General features: G+C 34.9%; 1 protein-coding gene across 2 annotated transcripts in view; it reads right to left on the reverse strand.

The window, feature by feature from the left end:
* Nucleotides 1–327: 327 nt before the first annotated feature.
* LOC133516385 (cell adhesion molecule Dscam2-like) overlaps nucleotides 328–27,607 on the reverse strand; it is an 85,549-nt gene continuing 58,269 nt past the window's right edge. Inside the window, exons 19-32 of one of the 2 annotated variants that reach the window (XM_061849290.1) lie at nucleotides 24,864–24,998; nucleotides 22,165–22,317; nucleotides 20,768–20,897; nucleotides 20,518–20,702; nucleotides 20,229–20,408; nucleotides 19,923–20,120; nucleotides 19,537–19,737; nucleotides 19,294–19,454; nucleotides 18,934–19,114; nucleotides 15,861–15,975; nucleotides 15,146–15,300; nucleotides 12,715–12,828; nucleotides 3,548–3,643; nucleotides 328–2,765 (exon numbers count right to left, since the gene is read on the reverse strand). In XM_061849290.1, the coding sequence (XP_061705274.1) occupies nucleotides 2,737–2,765; nucleotides 3,548–3,643; nucleotides 12,715–12,828; nucleotides 15,146–15,300; nucleotides 15,861–15,975; nucleotides 18,934–19,114; nucleotides 19,294–19,454; nucleotides 19,537–19,737; nucleotides 19,923–20,120; nucleotides 20,229–20,408; nucleotides 20,518–20,702; nucleotides 20,768–20,897; nucleotides 22,165–22,317; nucleotides 24,864–24,998 (2,033 nt within the window). In that variant the 3' untranslated portion in view covers nucleotides 328–2,736. The remainder of the gene's footprint in view (nucleotides 2,766–3,547; nucleotides 3,644–12,714; nucleotides 12,829–15,145; nucleotides 15,301–15,860; nucleotides 15,976–18,933; nucleotides 19,115–19,293; nucleotides 19,455–19,536; nucleotides 19,738–19,922; nucleotides 20,121–20,228; nucleotides 20,409–20,517; nucleotides 20,703–20,767; nucleotides 20,898–22,164; nucleotides 22,318–24,863; nucleotides 24,999–27,607) is intronic. The other variant, XM_061849291.1, reaches the window with a different exon arrangement.

Consider the following 27,607-nt stretch of genomic DNA (forward strand, 5'->3'; position numbering starts at 1 on the left):
TCTATCGCACAAAGGGTCCCCGGATACCTGGATGTGTTTGACATTCAAATCGAACTCTGTTCCGGACCGATGCGACCGCATCAATGAATCGCGTTTATGAGGCTACCGGATTAATGTAATTACGACTTCAATGATTTCTGTCTCCATCAGGGCTCGTATACTGGGACGAGTGATTCAATCTCATTATAGTCTGATTATTTTGCTTATGCATAGACAAGAGAATTACGAATATTATTTATTACCATCAACTGTGATCGAATATGAGTGGTTTTATAGAATTTAATTATACCTAAACATGGGCATCAAATTAGATAAAAAAAAAAACTATTTACAGGTAATTGATACTTGAAACATTTTAATATTATTTCACATACTTATATGACAAGTCAGTAACAAAAATGCTATTAAAATTAACCATTCAGAAATATACAATAGTATACGGAAACATTTTTCTAAGACAGCTATTAATAATATAACCCACATTGATCGCTATTGAACTTTAAGTTAAAATCATACAATATGGCTGATTTCATGTACCTAATTTTATAATTGGCAGTTGCAATCATAGTTATATGAAAATGGACAATATTGTACTTTTTACAATATTTTTCATACTCGAAATACAGTAAATAGGACTAAATACCGATTCTGGTAAAGAAATAAACTGTCCTCAATATTCTGTACAATACCGATAACGTACAGCATTCATATACCTACTCGGTTTTAGAAACTATATCGATCTTATCCTGACACCATCTCAACTTTCCCCCAGTCTTGTTATGTCGAAAAACTATTTTTAGAAGGTTTTTTTACTCATTGGTACCGCATCACCGGAGTGTTATCGATGAAATAGGGAAGTTTATTATTTGCTCGTTCAGCACAAACTTTTGTAAGTATTTTGGTTACCCCATCGTACCTTATATTAACAAAATAAAAAATATAAAGACAGAGAGCCACAGATTATTTGCTTAAAAACAGGAACTAAACTTAACATCTCGTTCGCATTTTGAACCTTATGGTCATCTAGAATAAACACGGAAATAATTCCTGGGACCCAATCCGCGACAGGTACAAGTCTGGTCTTACAAGAGCTTTTACTGCCTGCTGCTTTAGGTAAGTCCTATATGTATGTTACCTGCACACTTGTAATAAAAGACTTGCAACGATCCTGGAACGGCTCCCAGGACTTTGATTATGTAAATATTTACAGTACAACTATTTGACACAAACGCCTTGGTTTTACCTATCTTATGCTAATTGAAACATCAGTCTTTCAATAAAGATAATTTAAGTAAATATAAACGTCTATATTTTTATAATGGTTGATATCAACACTATAAATTACTTCTAACATTAAGTTTTACATTTTCATGAGTGGCATTTCATTTGTCATTAACACGTTGGCTGCCCACCATACTTCATCTAAAGTGTTGCTCCCACACCCCATAGTAATTTAGTGATCCCTCGGTGATGCTCACCGAATCAGAGTAATACTGAGGTTTGATAGAGAGGCAATGAGCTTTTGATCCCACCAGAGATGCTCATGGCCACACAAAGATTACATGATCGCACCGGTGATGTTCATGGCAGCCAACGTGTTAAAAGTATTGGCACGTCGTAAATTAGATCTAGGTACAGTTTGCATAAATAGTAGCGAATAAAACAATGCGAAAAGTATCTGCCACCTTCGAATATTTTTCCAAATAGAAATATATTTCTACAGTTCACGTTCAAAAGTATTTTGATAGTTATTTTGATGCGTACTCCGATCCGCTACTGTTTATGGTGACTGTACTCAAAATCCATAAAGACTTAGTCCTTGCTCGAACTTATAAGTTCGTGAAAAAAAACATTTTTGAAAAATCTAAATATCTCTCCAAGGAAAGTACTAGTATTAAAACACTTTGTTGTAAAAAAAAAACAAAACAGGAAAAAAACATTTATCATTAATACAAAGGCGAACTTATCCCTTTAAGGGATCTATAATTTCAGTTAAAGTATAGATCATATTAAAAAAAATTCAACGAGAATTTTTGACAATTTGCAGCAACCTGTATTATTTAAATACACCAATAAATATATTAATATTTAATTACCTAATCGCACATGTATCATACAACGTTCTACAGTACGTATATGACCCTTTACATTTTTGACATAGTCACGTAATGTGCTAATTATCGCACTAGTTCGGTAAAGTAGCACCATATGTACTGTAAAATGTTGTAGGCAATTCGCAACTCGTGTCGATTTAAAACATTCCCTTGCAAATTTCCTAGTTTTCGCACTAGTAACGTTATTTACTATTAACTGATCTTTATGATAGTAAAATCATAAAGTTGAATTTATTTCCACCAAAATAAATATACGAAAAAAAGTAAAATAATATAATTTTATGGAAACATTACACTACAATGTAAATCGGAGATTACATTAGATCCATAATTTCTGACGCAATCCATGAGGTTATTCGGAGTGGTTTTTCAATTTATCATGGAAACTTTTGGTAGGTATTCAAGAGTTATTACATAGGTATTAATTTGGTCATATAGGGACAACAACAAATGAATTTAGATGGCGCCCATGATTGCTGTGTATAAGCATCATGTTGATATGTTAGTTTGATTGTTCTATATTACGTATTTATGTAGTACTTAGTACAGTTGCATTTTTCTTTAAATAGTGTTCCTTCGGAAAAGTTCATGATTTTTTGGCTATAATTTAATGCTTCAGTTGTTATCTGTGATGCGGTGTGCGGCAGTGTCCTGAAAACGAAGCAAGACAAGTATTTTGAGAAATCATATGTTGGAACTAAGTATCTGGCCGATAATTATATTAGAGCAAAAATTACAGAACAGCAATTTCTGGTCTTATGTCACGTCATTCAATAGTTTTGCTGTACTCATGCCAATATTTCATGTTAGTTAGGTAGCTCATTAAATTTTACGAGGCGTGCTGGCAGCGCCTACGCCAGCTTCTAGCACTAATGACCGTTAATTGACCTGTTACCCAATTTGGCTCCAACGAGACAGTTGTGTACGACGTGAGTATACCGAGCGTAATTAATGACAAGGTAAGTTAGTAGGCAACACCTAGGGACCTATTTAGGGACAAAAGGTGATTGTCAAATTGCGCAATTCGCCATGGAGCCTTTGTACTTCGTTCTCCTAGTTTTACAAGGTTCCATCAGTTCAGTCACATTCACACAGTCACTCATGATCATCGATGTGTTTCTGGGAAATAGGGACAGGATATCCTATAGTACTGATTTAGTAAAAAAACTTGTTAAAATTTAATTTCAAATTCACCATGTTATTCGATTTTCTGCTATAAATTAAGGGTACAGCTTTATGACTGAAAGGTGAAATAGCATGCACCGAGTCCCAATCAACCATGGGTTTATGAAACAATAGCCTAATTTTTAACATTTTAATGTAAGTTAGAAATTGATTATGATTTTGGTGGTCATTAGACGGGTTAAGATTATTTCCTATTTAACGGAGAGTAAACACTAAAAAAGTTTGTAAAATACTTTAACTTAGCTGACCGTTGAAAATAATCTTACTTCGCGGAATAGCTGACATAGTAGCTTTTGAAGTGCTGTCACTGTCATCCGACTCGGAGCGAGCCTGGAAGCTGGTTTCTGTTGACAAAAATAGGATTTATTACGTCATCTAGCATTTTTTCAGTTAAGTCATCTAATGTGGATTTGTACGCTGAATTTCAGATTACAAAAGGTCTTATTTAACAAAAAATACGTGAATTTAAAAACATGGCTGAGATACGCGTCATACTCGTGAGCGGGTACTGTCTGTTTAAGCTTACACGGGCTACATGTTATGTTAAGAATCAACTTTTTAGCGTCACTCGTTGCCATGGTTACGATTAGTTGTCCAGGGGACAAAAGTTCATTGAAATACTGATTTTATGGTACTTAAATGTATTAAACTTGCGTTTTTGTGGTCGTTATAACCAATGTCCATAATGGGCCCCCTACTAAGCATGTTAATAGAACGGCATACAACGTCTCTTCAAACAAACTGTGCCACTGTTGTCCCTTGGACAACGGGACAGGATAACAAAACAAAAAAAGTTGATTCACCCAACTTTACGTTTGAGTGGCACAGTGAGACACTTCATTCGATTCTTGTCTGTTTCTTAGATTTAATTTCTTGTCTTTTAATTATTAATTACAATAACAATATACATAATGGATATATACAGAGGATTACTATAACTACTTTATTTATATAAGAATGTCTTGGAGACCATTTACATCTCCAAAGAATTTTAAAATTGCCCCTGTGGCCAGGGCTCGGAACCGGTTTTTTTAAACCTTGAAATAGCCCAATATCTTTAATTATTTTATGTTTTTAACGTATGACAGAATAATGTATTTAGGTAACAACTTCGTATTTTTAGATTCTTCCATTAAAAATATAGTAGATTGTTAACCAAGGGTGGAAAGTGAACCACATCAGCCGAGATATTTTGGCGCTCGAACGAAGTGAGAGCGTCGATAGTTCGAGGGTGAAATAGTTACTTTTACCTGAGTTAAACACTCTACTTTTCATTTCGACTATGAGCAAAGTCGAACACATGACACAAACAAGAAATGTAGGTTGAGTTATGACTGCAGGAATTGGCGCCATTTACATTTTCATCGGAAAAAAATCTAAAACCATAGACAATCGGATCTGAAATTGGGTCGTGTCTTAAACGGTCTAAATGTATACGCGCCTTAAAAAAAGTGGAACCAAATGAATGAATGTAATGTAATGATAATATTTTAAACATTTATCTTGATTTTTTTTTCTTTGATTTACTAACAAATATTTATGTTTATTTCATACATTTAAATATTAAATACAAGTAGTATATTTTTTTATTAATACTTGGTATGAAAAGGCGGAAGCTAATATGAGAGCTTTTAACTGAATAATTCCACCCGGCTATCTGCCTATGAAACGTGAACTTTGCGATTAGGAGAGATGAAAAAATAATAAATCAAAGAACGTAATAATACCGCTTTTTTTTGTATGAAGAAAAAACCGGTTCCGAGCCTTGCCTGTGGCCTATTTGTTGAATAAATGTTTAATTGATTGATTGTTGATATACTCAATACTCGTAAAACCTGAACGACAGATTTGTGCGGGCAACATGAGCGTGACGCAAATTAGTGTTCGAGAGCCTACATCTGTAGGTATAGGTACATATGTCATACAGAACCATTCCGTTATACTGACAGACAACCAACAGGCTAAACCGTTCAAGGTAGGGCCTTAATATTTAAACATATACTCGTATTCTTTGAATGTTGTTGAGCTTCATTAAGAAAGTATCCCTAAGAACGTTAAAATTCAATGCAGGCAAAAAAATTACATTGTTTTTTAGCTTTCTGTTTTGAAATTATTTTTTTTACATTCGGTCACGGAAATTAAAATGGCCCGTTGACTGATTTTATGTCGAAGTCAAATAAAGTTACTTTTAGCTACTCATCCCTAATAGACGATATTGGTGACCTAAAGTGGGCAGCCAAAGCTATCTAACAAAAAGGTTAATGTGCCAACAAAACGATCAATCAATTACCGAACCCCAGGGATCTCCGAGACAGATTCATTAAACCAACCTCTACGAAAAACTTACTTAAATGGAAGAAACAGTCATTAATTTTATCTTTTAATTAATCAAGATTAATAGACAGTATTAAATTTAAGAGGCTTGGGGAAAATTAATATTAATGTTTAACATTTGTAATTGGCGTAACGAAGTAATGAAATCATGCTCCTAGTTTTAAATGTAATGAATATCGTTTTTAAACAGCGTTTAATTTCATTAAATATTTACAGACACAGCAATATTACCTTTGACTATAATGTGATCAAAAAATTTCAAGGTATGATGTACAAAAGTTTGTAAAATTAAAGGTTATTTCTATCCTGAGCCATACTCTGATGACTATGGGACCAACTCTGAAATAGCAAAAAAATGGCAGACCTAAAGAAAATATCGACATCTCATCAGTCAAAACACGTGAAAGATCAACAGTTTTAAAGACAAATTTGTTTTTAGCTATATTTACTTATTCTTTTATTCATTAACTTTTCCTTTTTTACACAATTAAGGTACGTAAAAAATAAGTCTGCTATAATACTAAAGCACATATTCAATATTTCTCTGAAAAAGGATCCCATTGGTTTTGATAAGCGACTTAAGCACAAAAATAAGTCAAGTTAGTACACAAGAGAAAGATACAGTGATCGACCTCGATTTCCTCAAAGCACATCAATCACATCATATAGCAAATAATAGCTGCATTAGTATGGATAGGACAGAACGCAAATCAAAGTGATTGGCAGCCTCCGCATGGCAGTTGCCACCCGCATCCCGATTGGTCGACCCAGCAACTATAACAATGGAGTCCCAAATGCAGCGTTGTTACTCTACCTTTGTGTAGATTGTCTGAACATGGAAGAGACAGTTTGAACTAAGCTTAGAATAGCATTATAATAATAGCAATTTGACTGCATTCGTTTCGACGTGTGGGGTATAAAATTATAAATCGACAGAACATCGGTTTTTCGAAACTCATCGGCGCGGCGCTACATAGTATTAATGATTCTGGTTAGTGTGATAATATAAAAAGAAGGTCAAAGGTTATATCCAGTATTTTGGACGGTGTAAAAAATAAGGGTTAGTGCCAACAAGTGAGTAATATTAAAATTATTAAAAAGAGATGTAATCGCACATGCGGGTTTAATTTGCTTTAAACGGATACACATTTGGAGACACATTTTTATGTAAGTATTTTTTAATTTAATATTTCCGTGTCTCTTATTTACCAACAGACTTAGTCTTAGAATTGATTATTTGTTTTGCAGATATAACAAAAGATTCCTATTGCACGAATTTCAACTTCCTCAAAGTAAATCAATAGTATACCACTGTCCAAATAACATTTTATGGATCGGCGTGTACAGTCAGTATTAGAAATGGGTCGCAGGTATTTACCCAATTTACCCACCTAGGTAAATACTCAGTAAATACCCAGCTACCCGGTATATACCCGTATCTACCCAAATGGACGGGTAGATTTCTTATTGCACATGTCGATTTGTGTTATAGTAGAGACATATACCGAATTAGTGGTAATAATTATTGTGTATCATTTAGAATGAAACGGTATCATATAATACTTATAAATAATTAAAACATGCCGTTATGAGAGTATTTTTTTATTTGAGTAAATTATCGTACTTATACGTTGATAATAATAAACATTCCAATTTCGGTCGGTTGGTGTGTGGTTGGAGGAGAGGTTTAAAAAGTAACTTTTTTATATTTCTAGGAATCTGTCAATAATATTGAACAGTGTTGTATGTACAAATTAAAGTACATTTTTGCTATAAAGCCGACTACATACGAGTATATTTGACTTATGAGCTTCCTGAGTTGTGTTCCCGATACTACACAATTTTTTTTTATTCACTAGCAGTCTTTAATTTGAACTTTCTAATGTATATAAAAAGCATTTTAAATAATTTTACACGATTTTCATAATTGGACTCTTCTTATTCCTCGCGTTGTCCCGGCATTTTGCCACGGCTCATAGGAGCCTGGGGTCCGCTTGACAACTTATCCCAAGATTTGGCGTAGGCACTAGTTTTTACGAAACCGACTGCCATCTGACCTTCCAACCCAGAGGGTAAACTAGGCCTGGTTGAGATTAGTCCGGTTTCCTCACGATGTTTTCCTTCACCGTAAAGCGACTGGTAAATATCAAATGATATTTCGTACGTAAGTTCCGAAAAACTCATTGGTACGAGCCGGGTTTGAACCCGCGACCTCCGGATTGAAAGTCGCACGCTCTTACCGCTAGGCAACCAGCGCCTATTTTCATAATTGGACTGACACATTAAAATCGAACGTCACCGCAAACTTTTCGTTATTAATTTGAATGTACATTATATAAAACATTAGAAAAAAATACTTAAATTAATCTTATTTAAACTCACACACTACTTAACACTTTAGAAGAAAAACCAAAATACCCGCGTATTTACCCACGGGTAAGTAAATATCGGGTTTTTACCCGATAGCGGGTATTTACACGAGAGCGGGTATTTACCCGGTAATTACCCATCTCTAGTAGTCGAACTGTTAACAGTTCTTCTTGAAATATGAGAACAAACGGGTTTATACCCGACATCCAAAATGAAGATGTCTTAATTGAATTTCAGACTTCGTGCCTGGTAATTAAATTCTGAGTTCCTGTGTAAGTAGATTATTATAATATTTCGGGTTGATGAATAAAAGTTTGACGTTTTTGGCCCTAAATGTGTTGACAATGCAAAAGTTTCAGAGGTACCAGAGTTAGAAGTTTTGATGACGGTAAATTTATATAATTGCCATCATTTAAGAATAATTAAGTACTCACAACTTTACTGCGCTAAAAAAGAAAAAAAAATATTCTATGCTAGTCAACCGAACAAGTTGAAAGTACCTATCCAGGATTTTTTTTAAATTAACAATGTTATCATCGTCATCGAGTTTTTTCCCGTATTTAATTTAATTTGATTACGATCATGCAAGACGTTACTTTATTAAATGATATCACTGAATGTACAAACTAGGAATTACCGGCTGACCGAAAGAGCTGGCGGTCTCCTCACACAACGTATCAGCATTGCGATACAACGAGGAAATGCCACCAGCATACTTAGTTCAGTTTAGTATTTGTACAATTACTGTGATACCTCTGTAAGTATATATCTATTATGAAAATAAATGAACTATTTTTTAAGAATTATAAGAGTCAACTGAAATAATGAAGATAACCTAATAATCAATATTCCGCATACGGCGAGTTGATTAGCGAAGTCCTTTAATTTCCTGTTACAGTCAATTGTTTGGTATAAGCGAAATTAATATCCCTTTCTATCTCATCCAAACCCCAGCGTACCTATAACAGCCTGCGAAGAATTTATTGCGTGCGAATAGGTATAGTACATTGTGAGACAAAACTAAAGTTTAAGGATTCTTAAATACGGTGACATTTATCAAACATTCGTCCGCCATTTTATAATTTCTTGACAGGTTAGGCATCGAAAGTACAGACCTGTTCGGCATTCAGCCACGATTAAAAATGATGTAAAAATATTTTAAACGGCTGTTAAATTAATCAAATTAAATAATTTTAAACACAAACAAAAATATTAAATTATAAACGTCAATATCTTAAAAGTAAAACTCATTTATGCTACTTAGTTTGTTTGTATGAATAAGTGACATAATAAAATAAAATAAAGCTATACCTCCCCAAGGAGTTTTTTTTACAATCCATAACTCCCGCGGGAACAATATGGGCCTTTGTCCTTCAGTACACCTGCATGAAATAAGATCTTTTTCGAGCAAGTGTGATGAAAAATAATTAAATGAGTTTTTCAATGGCTCTTGCGGCTGTTATGCGTAGCGGGAAAAAATTTAGGCCAAGTTTAGCATACTTCTACAACAATCTGCACAAAAGAATTTTAATAAAATTTGTTTTTGATTTGTTTATCGCAATGACATTGTAATATATGTCATCTAGATCGCTTGCACAAGTAATACAAATGTTACATGATTGAATGATGAATGATTAATTACCGTGAAATGGGGTGAGTAGGGACGAAATCGAAGTTCAAACCTGAATAAGAGTTAAAGTTATATGTGGCACATTGATTTATATACAAAAAAAGTGTTCCGGATGTATGAATTTTAGTTTGTCCATGATAATTTGTTGTTCAATTTCATAGTTACAACGATAAATACACAATAGTAGGCAATCCCAGCTCACCCTGTAGTTGGGGTTAGAAGGGATATCAATGGGGTGAGATGGGAAAATTGCTAGGGTTGACACTCTCGGATCATGACAATAGCTTGACTTGTCAAGATAATATTTTTTTATGTAACAAAATTATGATTTATTTATGTTCCTACATAAAAAGATTTAATGTTTTCTGTAAGTTCTGACCTTTATTGTTATTTTTTATTTGTAGATATATTTTTTAATTATTTTGGTCTATATAGAATTAGCAAGGTGAATCCCATAAAAAAATATAAATATGAAATGAATGACAGCCAAGTATAAATATTAATAATAAGCTATTTTATCGACTGCGCCGACAAGAGTATTGATACTCGTATCTACATATAATGGGTGCCGGTTTCAGTGTAAAAAGTCCTCAAATTTTAGTTATAGGATCATGCCACACAAAAGAATTTTAAATGTTAATAGACTATTACTTAAGCAGTTTTTTTGTTTCACTTGGGACATGATTATACCCCGGGGTTTTCGGTGCGTAAATGTTTGAAATTAGCCAAAGATGTACTTTAGCTGGTTAAAATACATTTTGTTTGTAATCTTTGGCTAATTTCAAACATTTACGCACCGAAAACCCCGGGTACAGGTATTATTGTATGAAATAAATAAAATGAAATTTCTTCAACTCCTCCCATACTTCAATATTTTAATTTAATCATAATTTTAGTCACTTTTAACTACTCATGTAAATTTACAACCCTGAACTACAAACACCAACACCCCTCTCTACCATCCCGTTACACCCCGTTCATAACACCAACTCTCCCCATTCATGACCTAATTGTCCCCGTTGTCATCCCAACTCACCCCTCAATACATGCCTACTCACCCCATAAAATTCCTCAAATGCGGTTGAATTGTTTTTTCATTTTCTATGTTACAACTATTATAAATAAGGAAAATATAACTTATATTTTTCTGTTTTCAATAAGCCTCGTAAGTATACAAACGATATCCAAAAGGTTGGTGAAACTTACTTTGGCAAATTTCACATAAAAACGAAGTTAAATTCAAACAAAATCCGCCGCTTTCGAGCATCCTGAGTCCAAAAATCAAAGTAGCTACTGAAAAAAGAAATTCTGGATTTGCATCCCTATTCCCCCGCAATCCCTACTCAACCCATTTTACGGTACCTAATGCAAATCAAATCGTATTCTCTAAATTGTAATGCTGCTAGTTCTTATGATCTCATCGGAAGATCAGCGCTGCAAGTCGCCATCAACTGAGGTCATTTCATGGCACATTATTTTTCTACGTTTTTCATATGTGTAAATTATCTCCTTTGTGTTTACGAATAAAAATATTTATATTCTACACACAGGCTAATAAAAAAATATATTCTATTTCTTTCTATTTATTGGTTAAAACTAAGCAGTATTGCGAAATCTAAATAAGATTCGAATAAACATTTCGACATCTGAAGTTACAGCCGCGATCAATTCCGTCCCAGTTACTGCGAGCATTGCTCACTCTGCCGGCAGGACAGTCCTGACTCGGCTCTGTGGGAATATTCTAGCAAAAATTGTTTAAAACTAAAAAAAGCAAAGTTCCTAGGTGTCGTACATTGCTAGTGAGTGCATTTAGACTGTTACTTTATTCTTTGTGTTAATAGTTATTTGTAATGAACGTTATGTCCTATTTGCACTTTTCATCGGAAAGAGGCTACAATCGTTTCAGTTACTATGACCATTGCTCACTCTGCCCGCGAGATAGTCCTGACGTGTAGTTATCCCTGCGGGAATATTTTAGAAGAGGTCTCTCGTTCGTTGGTGAGCACATAGTTATTTTTTTTTCTTTATATCTTATGACGTCTTTGTATCACTGGTTCTACAAAATGTATCGTGTTATTATTAAAACTGACACAACATTTTATCAACAATGCGCTGTTTCAGAAAAGTAACTCCTTTAAGTTGATGAGGCAGCATAATTACGAAAGCATAATAACGAAAATTATAAATAATAATTTGCAAGAATCTCAAATTAGGGTACCGGTTAATTTTCAAGTTCTCATTACCCTTACCAATTTAAATCACTAGCAGAATAAGCATGTTTAAAAGCAACAGAGAGACATTCAGTGAGATTTATCTCGGCCTGTTTCCTCTCCGAGTTGGCACAGATCTGAACCGGACTTTATGTTAATTAAATCAACTTTTTAAGCAAAATAAATTTTCTTTCTGCAATTAGAGTTGGACTTCTGAACAGTTTCAATTTAAGAATAATTGACTGTCAGTTTATTTTAGGTTTATCTTTACAGAAAATATTAAACATTCGAACCTAATAAGCTTTAGCTTGTTTACGAGTAAGTATGTTTCTATATTTAAGTGATTCCGAGAAATGGTTATCTTAACATACCAAAAATATAGCATATTGCTTTCAACTTGTAATCAAATTTTATTAGTCTTGGTAGGTAAGTCTTAATAATAGGTACTCATTTAAATATATTTTATTCAACGTTAATAATAAAGTAATTCTATGCTTTCTTAAAACATGATATACTTATATTATGTTAATGTTCCTAAGAGCAAAATAACGCAAACATTACTTAAAAGGAGTGGTCATAGAAATGCAAATATGATTAAACGAAGATACGTTGCAGCTGCTACCCGGCCTATATACCTACTTATTGTAGGTAGAACAGGAAAAGTTATAAATAGGGCCTCTTTAGAGGAAAATTAATGTCTCGTGAGGAAGCTCCGTAATACAGTCGACTTTGTGCCATTTTGTAGGAAAAATTTGCGCTTAAATGGGACATCATTATTAACAATTAAATATATTTAATAATGCATTTAGTTAAACATGGCTGCGTAAACACTCGATAGCAAAAATTTAAGGGAGTTTTAAACACGGTTTACCTGTATCAAATCGTGGTCGCCCAGGCAGCCGGCTTGGCAAGTCTTGATTTTCCACATGATCAAAGGTTCGGAAACCCAGGGCAAACTCGGCGTAGGGACTGATTTCGAACATTTCTGTTTGAATAAGGACTAAATTAGAAATGTTGTACAAAATCCTTATTAAGAACATTTTCTAAAAGTTTTGCTCTTATTAGCTGCCTACTGCCGTGTCACGCGTAACTCGTGTAACTTTAAAAGATGACTTTCGAGATAATTACATTTTAAAGTTTTAATGATCACTTAGATTATCGTTGATGGATCCTAATTTTATTTAATGATGTATATGTAGGAAATATGGTCACAGAATAGGGAATATTTTTTTATCATTTTTTTTTTTTTGGCATGATTGAATAGTTTTCATTTTATTGTAGTTAAAGGAGTTTCACTTGACCAACTCTTGTATACATAAATATAGTACATAATGTGACCGAAGTCACACTATGGTATGTAAGTTATGATATACGCGTGATCAGACGTGGCGTTATTAGTTATAGGATTAACAAATGTAACTAACACAATATTTCTAGGATATCACATTGATAATAAAATAAACCACTCATTTCACATTGAAAAAATTTGTAATAAAATAGCTTCTGGTAATTACGCGCTATTAAAACTGAGGCCCTTAATAAATCGTAAAACACTTTTATCGGCTTACTACGCACTGGTTCACGCTCATCTAAATTATGCCGTAACTACTTGGGGCAATGCGGTTGGAATACAAAGAATTCTTATATCACAAAAACGAGCTGTAAGAATTATATTTAGCTTACGCAAAGGCAGTACAGCCAGAGATTTCTTTATAAAAAGTAGAATCATGACAGTAGTTTCATTATTTATATTTAATAGCCTGTTAGAAATCCACAAAAGCAAAAATGATTTTAAAACACGGAAGGACATTCATACATATAATACGCGTAATAAGGATAAACTATGCGTTCCTTCGACTAAGCTAGTTAAAACATTTAAGCAAGGTATCTCCCTAAAAGTTACCCTTTACAATCTATTGCCTCTACACATAACTAATTTAACATGCATACAATTTAAAAATAAACTTAAACGTTTCTTCCAATTAAATCCATTTTACTCAATCAATGAATTTACAGATAAAATGAAAAATTATGATTTTATTATGTAAAATAATTCTAAGCGTAGGTGCTTTTATACTGTATTATATTGATGTATTTGATCATTTACCATTTAATATATTTTGATTTATATAATTTTGTCTACCTATATACCTAATAAGACATTGCATGATTAGTTTTAGCAATGACCTGTATTTTGACATGCTAGATGTAACGTTCTGTTGTTTCTTGGCCAAATAAAGAAACTTGAACTTGATTATATTACTTTACCAATAAGTTACCTGAATTATCTGATCACGCGTATGTCATGTAACTTAAGAAACAATCAAATGGTGATATTTTTATGGTAAGTGTAAAAATATGGGTGTACACATCTTACCCAAAAATATGTCCCATAGCATCTTATTCCAGTGTAATAAGAGCGTAGTACCATATTTATGAGACGATTCTTTCGATACATATTTTTGCACTTGACTTTACCAGTCGTGCATATACGTATGTATACATGTATATCATGCAACTCAGGTTAAATGAGATGTGCTTTGTGCTTGACGCCGTCGGCAAAAAAATAAGTTATATGACTTAGTTATTTGTATTTCTCGGTAAATAGTTAATATTTTCAAAATTGTATTTTGATGATGATTCATCAGGGACAGAGGGCTCACAGAAGGGATTTGCAATTTTCACGGTCCAGCGCGGCCTCCTCAATCTCCTCCGCTCAGTCAAGGCCAACTGATGCAGCCTCCTTTTCCACTGTGCGCCTGCAGGTCGTACGTGGGCTCCCTTGCCACCTTTTTCCAGAAATTTTCCAAGTCAGCCCTTGCTTGGATATGTGGATAAAAACCTAAATTGGCTTTCGTAATTTTTTTTTAGCATATATATATTTAACGGTTTTAAGGACGACTTAAGACTGGTTATCCATAACTCATGTAACGGAGTTGCGCGTGACACGGCAGGCTAAGGATGATAGTATTAGAACCTAAAACTTTTTGGCTGTTAGTTGAAATACGAATACGAAAACTCATGCATATAAATAAGAGCAAATAGACTACTAATATCATGACCCCTCATTTACATACTTTTTAAGAAAATAATATAATTATTACAAACAATTTAATTAACGAAAACTTTCTAAATTCTTGTAAATAATTTAATTTGCCATTGTTATGTAAATATTGTACTAATTTAACTAATTCTTACCCCGCCTGTTGTCTGCCTCTAAATTTAATCAATGGTTTATTTTTCTTGTATATTTTTACTGAGGTGTGCCAATAAAGAGTATTCTAGGTATCTATCTATCTTACCGTTCTTACTGGTCTTCCTGTTATGGACAGGTGAGGTGTATATCCGCGGCGTGTGCGCATACCGCTCCTTGTGCTCCGACTGTGACGTCATGCTCTCGTTGCGGGACTTCACGTCCTCGGCTATGGAGTGGCGGTATTGGGAGGAGAAGTTTTGTCTATGGAGAAAGCAAGTTTAAGAAATATATATAAGTAACAATATAAACCCGAGAGCCCCAGGATGAATCATGATAAAATAATGGATGGGCCCAAGTGTCCTGTAAATTTTACTGTTTGTCACCCAAAAACTTTCTTCTTGGATTATGGCAGTTATCTACCCGAAAATAACACAATCCTTTGGGCAATAACACAATCATGTTATTTACGGTTCATAAGTATATAATTATTGCAATCTTTTACTTATTACATGTCAATGACATGTCAAAGCCATTCCTCATAAGTGTAGATTGATAGAATGTAGTTACATAACGTAAATCGCAGCCAAATAACACTAGACCCTACTCATAGTGTTGTGTTCCTGCCGGTGAGTAAGGTTGCCAGAGCTCAACGAGGGGTGGGAGGGGGTTAGGGGAGGCAACGCGCATGTAACTCCTCTGGAGTTGCAGGCGTACATAGGCTACGGATACTGCTTACCATCAGGCGGGCCGTATGCTTGTTTACCTCCGACGTAGTATAAAAAAAAATGAAACTCTAAAATAAACAATTTGAAATTCCTTGCCTTCTTCTGAAGAGGATGCAAATAAATGCAAAAACACAGACGACAAGGAGAATGGAGCTGCATATGATCACAAGCATGTTTAGATCTAACATGTCTGACGGCGGCCCAATTTCTTCTGCAAAAAGAATAACAGATTACCAGTGTGATCGCAACGTTTGTTTCTGCGATTAAATTGTAGTTACACAATAAATGAAAACTGAACCAGCTTTTTCCAGTTGACCAAAAAAGTTTCAGCTTATAGGTAGTAAAATGTGTGTAGTATTTTATTATTTCTAAAAATACTTCACTTTATCTTAAAGTGATGTTAGCTGTAAATCTATATCTCCATACTCAATCCCTAGTAGCAGTAGATGTTTAGAGGTAAGCTGAAAAAGCTTCTTCTAAGAGATCAATTCGCCTTTGTTACCTACAATACAGTAATGTTTTAGTTTTACTAGATAGACTACACAAAAGTGTAGTCTATCTAGTAAAACTAAAACATTACAAGTAAAAACTTTCCACTGACTGATTGGTTAAGTCAACCAGTCTCAGCGCGTCAAGTTCATTAGGTCATTTCGTGGTAGTGCATATGATCCCTTTAAAAATAAGGGTGTGGTGAAAGATGTAGGTAGTTGTTTTAGGTACATCAACTCATCGTATAAAGGGCTTTTATGCGTTAATAAAAACGCCTTATAAAATTCAAATAGGCGAGATGTTACGAAGATGGTTAACATTTTTCTTATTATAAATAGTGTTAATATTAATAATAAGCATGTTTGGTTATGCCTACAGAAATTAAAGTGACCGCGAGGATAGTCGTTATAAATTTTCAGTTAAAGCAGGTAAGAATAAGGATATATTGTCTCCTGTAAAAGGATTTGAAAATATGTACATAGAACATAAACGAATACATTTCCTCACACTAGTTCTGTAAAGCACTTTGTAATGACTGGGCCGAAAGTGCAATAGATGGACCCGTATTTTCGAGGGCCTCCCTGACAGGTCGGCGCTCAAACTAACTCGTCCATCTGTTAATCACTTTCTAGCCTCTTCAACAATGTACTATTATTACTACTATATAAACTGAACACAGTTTCGTTGTGAAGATAATTTTAAGAACTTCAAATTAATTTGGAAACATGGCCCGCTTAAGCAATTCTACTGCTTACCGCATAGTTCTATAAATTCAATTATTTATCAACAAGTTTCAATTACTACAATGTTAAACATAAAATCGGTTATATAACCGTTTATCTACTATTTCAAGTTCCTCAGTGCTTATTTGCTTCGAGTTTAGTCTAAAATGAGAATTATTTCAAACCCTAAAGTTAGCAACCGCCTATCCGCAGTTTTAATTAGAAATCTACAAACCGACAGCCAGTGCGGTTATGTGGTTGTTAAATGATTGGTTGTTGAAGTGGCTTGTTAAACAAAAATTTTATGTTACGGTTGGAGTGTTAACATAAAAATATATATTTGAGAAAAAAATGGTATTTCAAACTACCTTAGTGTTTGATTTATAGTAATAGAACAAATGACACAAACATACCCACATAATTATATATATACATTCATACATTACACACAAATATACACTAAAATCATAACCCTTTCCGTAGTCTGGGAAAAAATTGCTTTATTTATTTAAAAGAAATATAGCAAGCATCGTTATAATAGTGGCACGTGATGTTTTAGCTTAGTTAAAGCCTTTAACTAAGTTTTTGGACAGAGGAAATAAGATATCGGGGCGCAGGGGATGACGCACCTCGGGACACTGTATAATATTAAATCATTAAAGACAGTGTATTCTCTTTTTAAACGATTAGGCATTGAGATTTTACTCATTCCACTTTGGACAGCTTACGAGTTTCAAACACTTGAAACTCCAATCTATATATCACCATAAAAACCAGTTTTTAATGAAAATGTAACGCCGTAATAAAATAAAATAAACTAGTTTTAACTATTAAAACGCGTTATGTCTAGTCAAATAGTATAGAAATTAATTTTGTACAACTAGTCAAAACTAGTTTTCACCAAGGCACTTGGCAAAAACTAGATTTAATTTTAACTAGAAAAAACGCGTTTTTACTTAAAACGGGTTTTTACGGTAGCATATACCTACATATACGAGGTTGCTATATGATATTTGTGGAAAGCCTGCGCTTGTCGGGTTTCTAATTAAAGTTAAAGCGAAATTATCGGCAAATTCGACTTCACGAGATTGAATACCTTTAATAATTATGTTTGAGTTCAAAGATTTTGGGGTTGATTTAGGATTCGCTAATATTCAGTAGTTGAGGGTTGTTTGTACGAACTTCGTGGCTAGAGATGCGTAGGGGTGCTTTGAGTAAATACTGACAAATACTCAGTATTTACTCAAAGCACCCGATAAATACTCGTATTTCCTCATTTAGGTGAGTAATAAGTACTACTAATAAGGTATTAAAAAAATCGAGATTTAAGAACTACATTGTTTTTTATTGAAGAGTGTTAACGTATATTCACAATATTTACATAATAACAAGTATATAGGACGCTTAATTTTTGAAAAAAAAAAGAGGAACCGTCAATGAGAGGCAATTTGTGATAATGTGTAGTTAACAATTTTGTTTTTAAAAGAACACCCACCTTAAAAATATGGGACTATGGAATTTCTATTGATGGTAACACGTTGGTGGTTCTGAATATTTTTTGTTACAAATAGTTGTGGAGTTTCCCCCTTAAAAAAATATTTCTTACAATTTTGAGTACTTAATCCAGCAGCGGCTTACAAAATACACCTATTTCAAATTTATATGCCCCTTTCAGCACTCTAAATAGTTTATACCCACCAATTTGGGTATAAACGAGTAAATACTGCTAAATTAAGTAAATACTCAGTATTTACTCGTGAGTATTTACTAATTACCCATCTCTATTCACGGCAGGTTTAAAAGTTTACATAATCGAGATCCTTCTTCCATATTTTACGTAAACGTTGTATTTATTTGTCACTATATTTTTGTACACGTGCCAAGAAACTAAGTAACTAAGTGGTAATTGTATATTGTATACTAATGTTCAAAAATGTTATCCATCACAACCTACTAACCTCCATCCACATTCTTCGTAGCAAATGTGTAAACGGTGGAAGCAACTCCAGCATCATTTGTAGCCGTCACTTTCAGCTGATACCAATTCGCTGGAGAGAGAGGTCCGATTGCAAAAGATGTCGGCATTGCACGAAGAGGAGGAGCTTGGTAGAAACTCCAGCCCATGTTCATATCGACAGGCTACGAAACAAATATTAGTATTATACCCATATAGATCATAAACAAAAAAAGAAACATTAATTGCATTTTAGAAGTTACAATAATATAATAATTATACTCCTCCAGCCAATAGAAAACAAGGACTAAATGCGAACAATTTAACAGATAATAGGCTACTGAGTGTTGTGATTTAAACTTACTGCTTTATTCTCCGCTCTATGCCATAGGTTCGATCCTAGAGGCCGATATTCCACGTCCCATTTTGTGACGTCACAACCGCCATCATCCCAGCCGCTGAGTTGAATGTAGATGTGGGTGGCATTGCTCCATAACCAGTCGGTGGAGGGAGGGGGGACTGGCGCTATTGAAGCACATTTTTGATTAAAACTAATTATTTACAAACCAAGTGCAACATACACCTAAGGTACGTAACTGCAACTTACCTCCTCCTAAAGTCATAACATCGGCTTGAGCAGGAATAGACGTTCCAACGGAATCGGTGGCGGTGACCCTGACTGAATACTTAGTTCCACACTTGAGACCAATCAGAGTATGCTGTTGAACTCCTGGTAGTCGGGATTCTCTAGCCACCGGCCAAGCCTCTTGCCATGGGCCATCACCTTCCCTCCAGGTAAGGTTGTAAGCTGTAATATATATGTATTACAACTCATATATTCAGTGCATTAACAATTTAAACATAATGTACCTAGTAATTAAAAAAAATACAAAATCAATTCAGGATAATTAAGAATAAATGTAGTAAACTCACGAAAAAAGTATATTTTCAGCAAGATTCAAATTGTTTTATTAATTTAATTGTAATACTTACTAATACCATAAGCCAATGACTCGTTGCTGTGGACTCTTATTTCGTCCCACTGGACAACAACTGAATCCTTGTATGGCGTGGCTCTCAAACTTGGGGGATCAGGCAAGGGCAAAACTTTGACTTGATAGACTACGGAGTCAGATCCGTAGAGGTTTTTGGCTAGGCATGTGTAGTTGCCGCTGAGAGCTTGGTCAATACCTAGCAAAAAAAAAAAACACGTAAAAAACCGTTCCAGCTCCATTATACAACATATTAGGATAATATCACCATTCATTATTATACAGGCGATTAATATGATGCACTTACTTTTGATCAATAAACTATCATCTCTATTTCTGGTGAACCTAGGATGATGTGTGATGATGTTTTGATTGTGGTACCAGACTGTCCTTGGCGGTGGAGCGCCAACGCTCTTGCACTCCAAGAGGAGGGAGTTCCTGACTGCGACAGATACCTCTCCGCCTAACGATGCCACGCCTGCGACTACTGTTAGGAGAAGGGAGGATTAGAAAACATTGCTGGTTGTATGTTAGCAACCTTAGCGGATAATGTTGGTTGATTGAAAAAGACTTGTCAAACCATTTAGTTGTATTACCTCTTTGAGAAGGCGTGTTGGTAACCCTCCTGCTCTCTGGACCTTCTCCTATAGAAGTACTGGCGGTAACCCAGACATCGTACTGTCTTCCTTCTGTGAGTCCTTTGAGCTCCATGGTCTGAGTTCTTTCATAAGCATCAGTATTAGGCTGGGTGTCCACGCGGTATGATTGCGGGCCATCATTGCTGTAAATATCTTGACATTAGTATGTTAGTACAACTATTGTCAAGTCGTAAATGTATGTTTTTACCTTGATGCAGGCTTGCAGTAAACAGTGTAGTGAAGTAATCTCCCATTGGGTTGGTTTGGTTTTTTCCAACTGACCAGCAATGCATTGGATGATTGTGATAGAAGTTTGATTTCGGCTGGTGCTTCAGGAACTGAAAATACGAGTATTACTTAAAATTAGTCTTTTTTAGGGTTTTGCAGTCAAATAGGAACGCCTATCTATAGTTTCGCCAAGTCCGTCTGTCTGTCCGTCCGCGGTTTTGCTCCGTGATCATTAGTGCTAGAAAGCTAGAAATTTGGCACGGATACATAAATCAATCATGGCAACAGAATGATAAAATAAAAAAATCATCATTTTCCTCGTATTTTCCCAGCTTTTTGCTTGCCTTGGCGGCTTGGCAACCAATCGCAAAAATTGGCGTAGGCACTGGTTTTGCCATCTGATCTTCCAACTTAGAGGACAAACTAGGCCTTATGTGGATTAGTCCGGTTTCCTCACGATGTTTTACTTCACCGAAAAGCTGATAATATTTCGTAGATAAGTAGCAAAATAAAAAATACAATACAAAAATACACAACGGATGGACCGTTTTTTACGTGAATGCGAGTTTCCTTGCGGTGGTTCTTAGATATGTTTAATAGGAAGCGATCCAGCAGTTTGAAGAGTAGAGCAGTTTAAAAGTAGTAAGGCATTTTTGGCATAAACCTGATTTTTGTTACATATAGCGCAGAGGGTTTTTTATTTTTTTATTTAATAGTTATTGCAAAAAATCTTCCCTTCTTAGTAAAAGTGCTCCAAAGGTACTCTCTTTTGCTTGTTATACACAGAATACCACATAATCGTTCCGTCCCGTTCAAGGCAGCCTATTGTGACAAGCAGGTATGCAGCAACTACAGGACGGAACCCTACACCGAGCATGGCCCGACATACTCTTGGCCAGTTTTTTTGTTATTCATAGACTTCCTATGACTTTTTCTTCTTCTTTTTTTGACTTCAATTGTGCGAATAAGTACATACAACCGAGTACATACTCGGTTGGTTTTCTAAATAACTAAGATGTGTAGATAAAAAAACTTCAACGAACCAAAATATTAAACGAAATTGAATCTAACAGGTTTCAGCATGCCTCATTAATTCCTTATGTTCTTTCATACAAATATCCCAGTATTTAAATCATGTATTTAGTGTACTTTTAATAAGTAATGATGTATGTAGTATATAGTTACTTTTCACGCTCTATTTTAGTTAGTTTAGGTACTTTTTAAATATTTTGAAATAAAATTCAAAGAAGAAATATGATACACTTATTGTAAATATATAAAATTACAAGGAAGTCTCCAAAACTTACCCAGTCAATACTCTGAACAATGCTAAACTTTGTCAAAGCAATCCCTAAGTTTTCGTCCAGTGTAACTTACCGTCCTGTAGTGTGGCACAAACAATAGGGAACGAGAATGGGCCGAGGCCGTAGTTCGAGAAGCCCGCTACTTTGATTGTGTAGTTAGTGAACTTGGAAAGGCCTTGGAGTCTAAGCTCCGTGACTAGTGTTGTTGCGTTGTGCCACTGGCGACCTGCGAAATAAGAAAATAAGTATTCTAATAACACAATGTTCCGCGAATAAAATCAAAAAGTTTCTTTTCGATAAATTCGCTAAGGATTCCTATTTTTGTACTTAACCACTCTTTCGCAGCACTAGGTACACCTTATAAAACAAAGTCCCCCGCCGCACTATGGGGCGAATCGAAGAAAAAGTGGATATTTATACTTTTTTGCGAAAAATTATTTAAAAAATACTATTCGATAGATCAAAAAGTCATCAAATATCGATATTTTCTTCTTCTTAAGCATTTCATACATATTATAATAACCCTTTACACCATACATTTTACATTAATATCTTAGGAGGTATCGTAAATTAAAAAAAAAAAAATCAGGCGGGATGTGTCCTGTACCAAAGTGACTCGATTCTCTTACGCTTTACTACCCGTACGAATCCGGGGCGGCGGGTCGCTAGTTATAATTAAGCAGGAATGTATAACTAGTACGTTTCAATGAGTATCAAGGGTTATACTCGTAGTAAATAATTCAAGGTATTTTTTGTACGTCAAACAATGTTCTTAGAGGTGAATTAAACATGTAAGTAGGTCAAGAACAGACTTAATTTTAATACCATAAACATACGAGTACCTAACCATAATACAAATGTAGAACACTTTTAAGATACACCATGTTTTTATTGAATTCCGTTAACTTCGGGGTATCGGTAAGTACGTTTAAGGAAACTAACTGGCATAGTTAATTTTGTAAAAAAAAATTTTTTTTGTTATTTTTTAATTATTTTTATAAAAAGTAGTTCAATGTTGCATATAGCGTTGTTATAACACGGACATTACATTTAACTCAACTAAACAATTAAAAACTGTGACACATCAATGTCATTTCGAACATCGATTGTCCGAGATAGTACTTACGTTTAGTAGCAAATGTTTGAACTCGTACTAAACACTAATCAAAATGTAAACAGGCCCTAAGGCAAGTGCACTCGTAAGGGCTTTATAAGATCCGAAATGGAGTTAATTAGAATACTGGTGTCTTTGAGAAAGTTATTTAATTTAAGCTCAGGGATGCACCCTTGAAATTAACGGAAATAAAAAAAAACACAGTGTATACTCGTATTATTTTCAGCTAAACTCTGTATAACCTTTTTAGCAATTTCAGAGATGATTCCATAGCTAAAAGCTTTTAGTACGACCTACATATTCACTTTGCAGAGAGACTAGAAGTCGGAAAATACCCTCTATAAAATACACTGTGATATATGTATACGAGAAGTATATCTGCCATAACATCTGACATGGAGCAACCGTTCTCAAAAGCATCGCACGAAGCAAAGGGTCGTGCCATATATTTTATCCAAATCATAGGTGAGTTATACTTTCTAACAACTACTATTTAGGTATAGCAACTAATGTACCAAACATAATTTAGACATATATTTACAATTTCTGTTCAGATAACGTCAAACATATTTTCATTCAAATAAAATAGACTATAGTTTCCCTCAGAAATGTGGTATTGTTTTCGTGAGTATTTTACTCAATCTGTTTATAAATGCCATTCATACAAGGATACCTAAACTTTCCCGAAAATAATGGTACCAGTTCAACGAAATACGGCTCCATTAAATCCTGCTAATAATTTTTTCAGAGAAATAATTGTTTGACAGGATTACGTGTCCCCAAGACTTTATGTATTGCTTATAGCCAACATTATTTTTAGGTGCTACCTTTTTAATGCTGTTCAGGCACGTGCCTATTGGTCCGTAAATCGGATCACAGCCGAAAACATGGCCTCAATTCTAATCTGTCATAATTCCGGATAGGTCGAATAGTATGAGCGATCGATACATTTTGACGACAATAGATTAGTCATTCATTAATGCTGACTAAAAAGAGAACTTGCATACGATTTGTATTAGAATATTTATCGAAATGGTTTGGTATGATGTATCGAACACGATTCTTCTGTTACTAAAACCTATTTACCTTCTTCCACTGTCTGTGCCTATTCCATTAAACTAGATGACCTGTTTTGCGCCCGTAGTTAGAAACGGGTGTAGGGTACGTTACGGCCTACTGAAGAGGAGGAGGAGGAAGAGGTATACCTGGAGTATCATGTTCATCTTTTTTTTTTAAGTGGCCTCACTATAATTTTATTTTATTTATTACAGATAAATCACAAGAATATTTGTCTCGATACTCCATTCCGCAGTATTTAATAATTAGCTATACAATGCAATACACATAATATACACATCTAATTCGTAAATGACATTATGATTGCAAATATCACAAACTGAGCGCGTCTGTTATCATACCGGCCGGCCGAGCAAAACAAGAACCGGTCCTCGCTTACTCGATACAGGCTGCTCCATTTGCACTAAGTAAATAAAATAACATAAATATGCATTAGTTAAATCTCATGTAGTACATAGTTTGATTACAACTTTGTTTTAAGTTTATGAAAACAAAACATGAATTCGGAGTTAGCACTAGTCTCCTGAATTGAACAAAATACTCTACAGGCCTATTAAAAATGAAACCGAATCATCACAAACCTTGCGCTGCATATAACACTGTATATCCGATGAGTGCTCCAGCCTGTTTGTGCGGTGGAATGGGCTGCCAGCTCACCCGCAGAGCCGATGATGTCATACCACCACATTCCACTAACGATGGGCCTTCCTCTGGTGCTATAACCGAAGAAAATAGATGGAAATAAGGATAATATTTTATTAAATACTTAATAACAATAATTCAGCCTATATACGTCCCACTGCTGGGCACAGGGCTCCTCTCATGCGCGAGAGAGCTCGGGCTATAGTCCCCACGCAGCCACTCTTCGCAGATGTATGGAGGTTTCCTCACGATGTTTTCCTTCACCGAAAAGCTAGTGTATATTTTATTATTTATGAATAACTAAACACTAGGAAAAACATAATAAAACAAGAACTTAAAGTAAAGATATAAACACGATATGATAGAAAGAATGAAATACAATATTTTTGAGTAAGTAATGTATTTTTTTTTATTTTTTTTTTATTAAGACTTTATTTCGGACATCCAAGATCCATATGTTAGGTACACTATTACTTATCACTATGTTAGTATTGACAAAACAATTTATATTTAAGTACATACATTATTTACAATTAGATTAAATTAATTCATAAAAATATTATACCTCATTTATCCATCCGGTAGATTGGGACATGCATTGAGGCCCAACACTTACAAAAAGGATTATCAAGCCTCTCGCCAATTTCGGTTAGAAAACTGTTGGAGCTGTTCCTCAATCGGTGCATCTGAGATGCTGTGCGTTTTCTCATAATGGCGTAGAAATCATCCATTCGTGCCTCCGCAAACATCCCAGAAGCACTGCAAAACCGAGGCAGCCCCAACAGCATTCTGTACCCATTATTGAATTGGACACGTAGGGCGCCGTAAGTCCGCTTCGTGTATTTGATCCACAGGCTGCACGCGTAGAACGTTTGGCAGTATGACTTAAATAGCGTTCGCTTCACCTGAGCGTTACTACGCGCAAACCTGCGGATCAACATATTCGTCCTTACTGCCAGCGCCCTACGCTCCCGCTCAATATCATCATCATCTGTGAGGTCTTCTGTTACAATATGGCCGAGATACTTAAATTGAGTAACCCTACTCAAAACGGTTCCACAAAGAGTCACTGGTGGCACCTCCGATGGACTCCTACGGCTCGCCCGGAATATAAGTAGCTCACTCTTTTTGGCGTTATAGCAGAGCCCATGGGAATTTGCATACGCCTCACATACACTGAGCAGTTTATTAATAGCACCAACCGTTGGGCCCAGTAGCACCATGTCATCAGCGTAACTGATGTTGTTTACCATTTTACCACCTATAGAACATCCGACCCTGGTGCCACTGAGCTCAACGATCAGCTGGTTCACATAAATATTGAATAGCAACGGTGACGTTAATCCACCCTGCCTTACTCCACATTCGGCCTTATAGCCATCCGAGTATGTGTCTGCCCATCTTACATAGTTGAGTTGGTTATACTTCATTATTTTTTAATATTCTATTTCATTATTTTTGATTTCGGTTTCCTTTTTATTGTAAAAAGTTTTTATTTTTCCATTTTTAGTTTTAAAGTATTGTTAAGTCGAAATTTGATTAGCTATACGCACCTATACATGTATACCTATATGTACCTATGATGAGCCATCCCACCGCTGCATTTTTAGTTGCAATAAATAGTCATAAGCGTATGGACCTGTTTTAATTTCTTCTAACACCTTCACTCCAAAATGAACCTTAACGTCTAGAACATATGGTCCATCGACCACGGATATCATTTACGGTGACCTATTTCGCGGAGTGAATTTAATGTAATTTGGAGTTAAATATGGACAAATCAGTGCAAAAAAGTGGACAATAAAGCGGATAATAAAGTGTTAAAGTGAATTAAAGTGAAAAGAACGATATAGATTGGTAACTTTGGGATTTACAACAAAATGTTTCTACAATCGTTATTGTTCGAACTAAATTGAACTGAGTGATTTGGCATGTTTCAAGGGACAGTGGAATAGTGCATTTATACATATACAGCGGCAAAATAAGATAGCAGTGGACATTACGTACTTATATGCAGCGCGAAATTACCTACGTACTTATGCGCTTACCCTACACGGTAAAAAGTGAGTGCCGCGTTGGAACATTCTAGAACTTAGTGATTCTGTATTTTAATTTGGTGATATTGTGGCAGTGAAATTACACAATGGAGCAAATAGAAAAACGTATATTACTTCAGAAAGATACTTATGAAAAGATAAAAAAGGCTTATAGCAACTACAAAAAGTCGCCTAAGGAAAGGATAACTATTGGATATGTACAAGGAAGAATGGATACTTTAGATACATATTGGAAGGAGTTTAAGACAGTTCACGAGGAGATACTCTTATCGATTTCAATAGAAGATAGACAATTACTTCCGTACTTCGCCGATGATATGTTCGACCAGTTTGAGGAGTTAGTTTATACATATAAAGGAGAGTTAAAGACGGCGTTATTGAAGCTTAGTTCTGAAATCGCACCTGTAAACACGTCCAACCAAATCACTGTGAGTAACACAAGTACATCCAATAGTGAAGTCCGTTTGCCTAGAATTTCCATACCGACTTTTAGTGGGAATTATACAGAGTGGCAATCATTTCACGATCTTTTTGTGGCATTAATTCATAACAACTCGTCATTAGAAAACGTACAGAAATTACACTACCTAAAAAGTAGTATGACGGGCGATGCTGAAGTATTATTA

The sequence above is a fragment of the Cydia pomonella genome, chromosome 3 (genome assembly GCF_033807575.1).
Source record: "Cydia pomonella isolate Wapato2018A chromosome 3, ilCydPomo1, whole genome shotgun sequence".
Taxonomy (NCBI): Eukaryota; Metazoa; Arthropoda; class Insecta; order Lepidoptera; family Tortricidae; genus Cydia; species Cydia pomonella.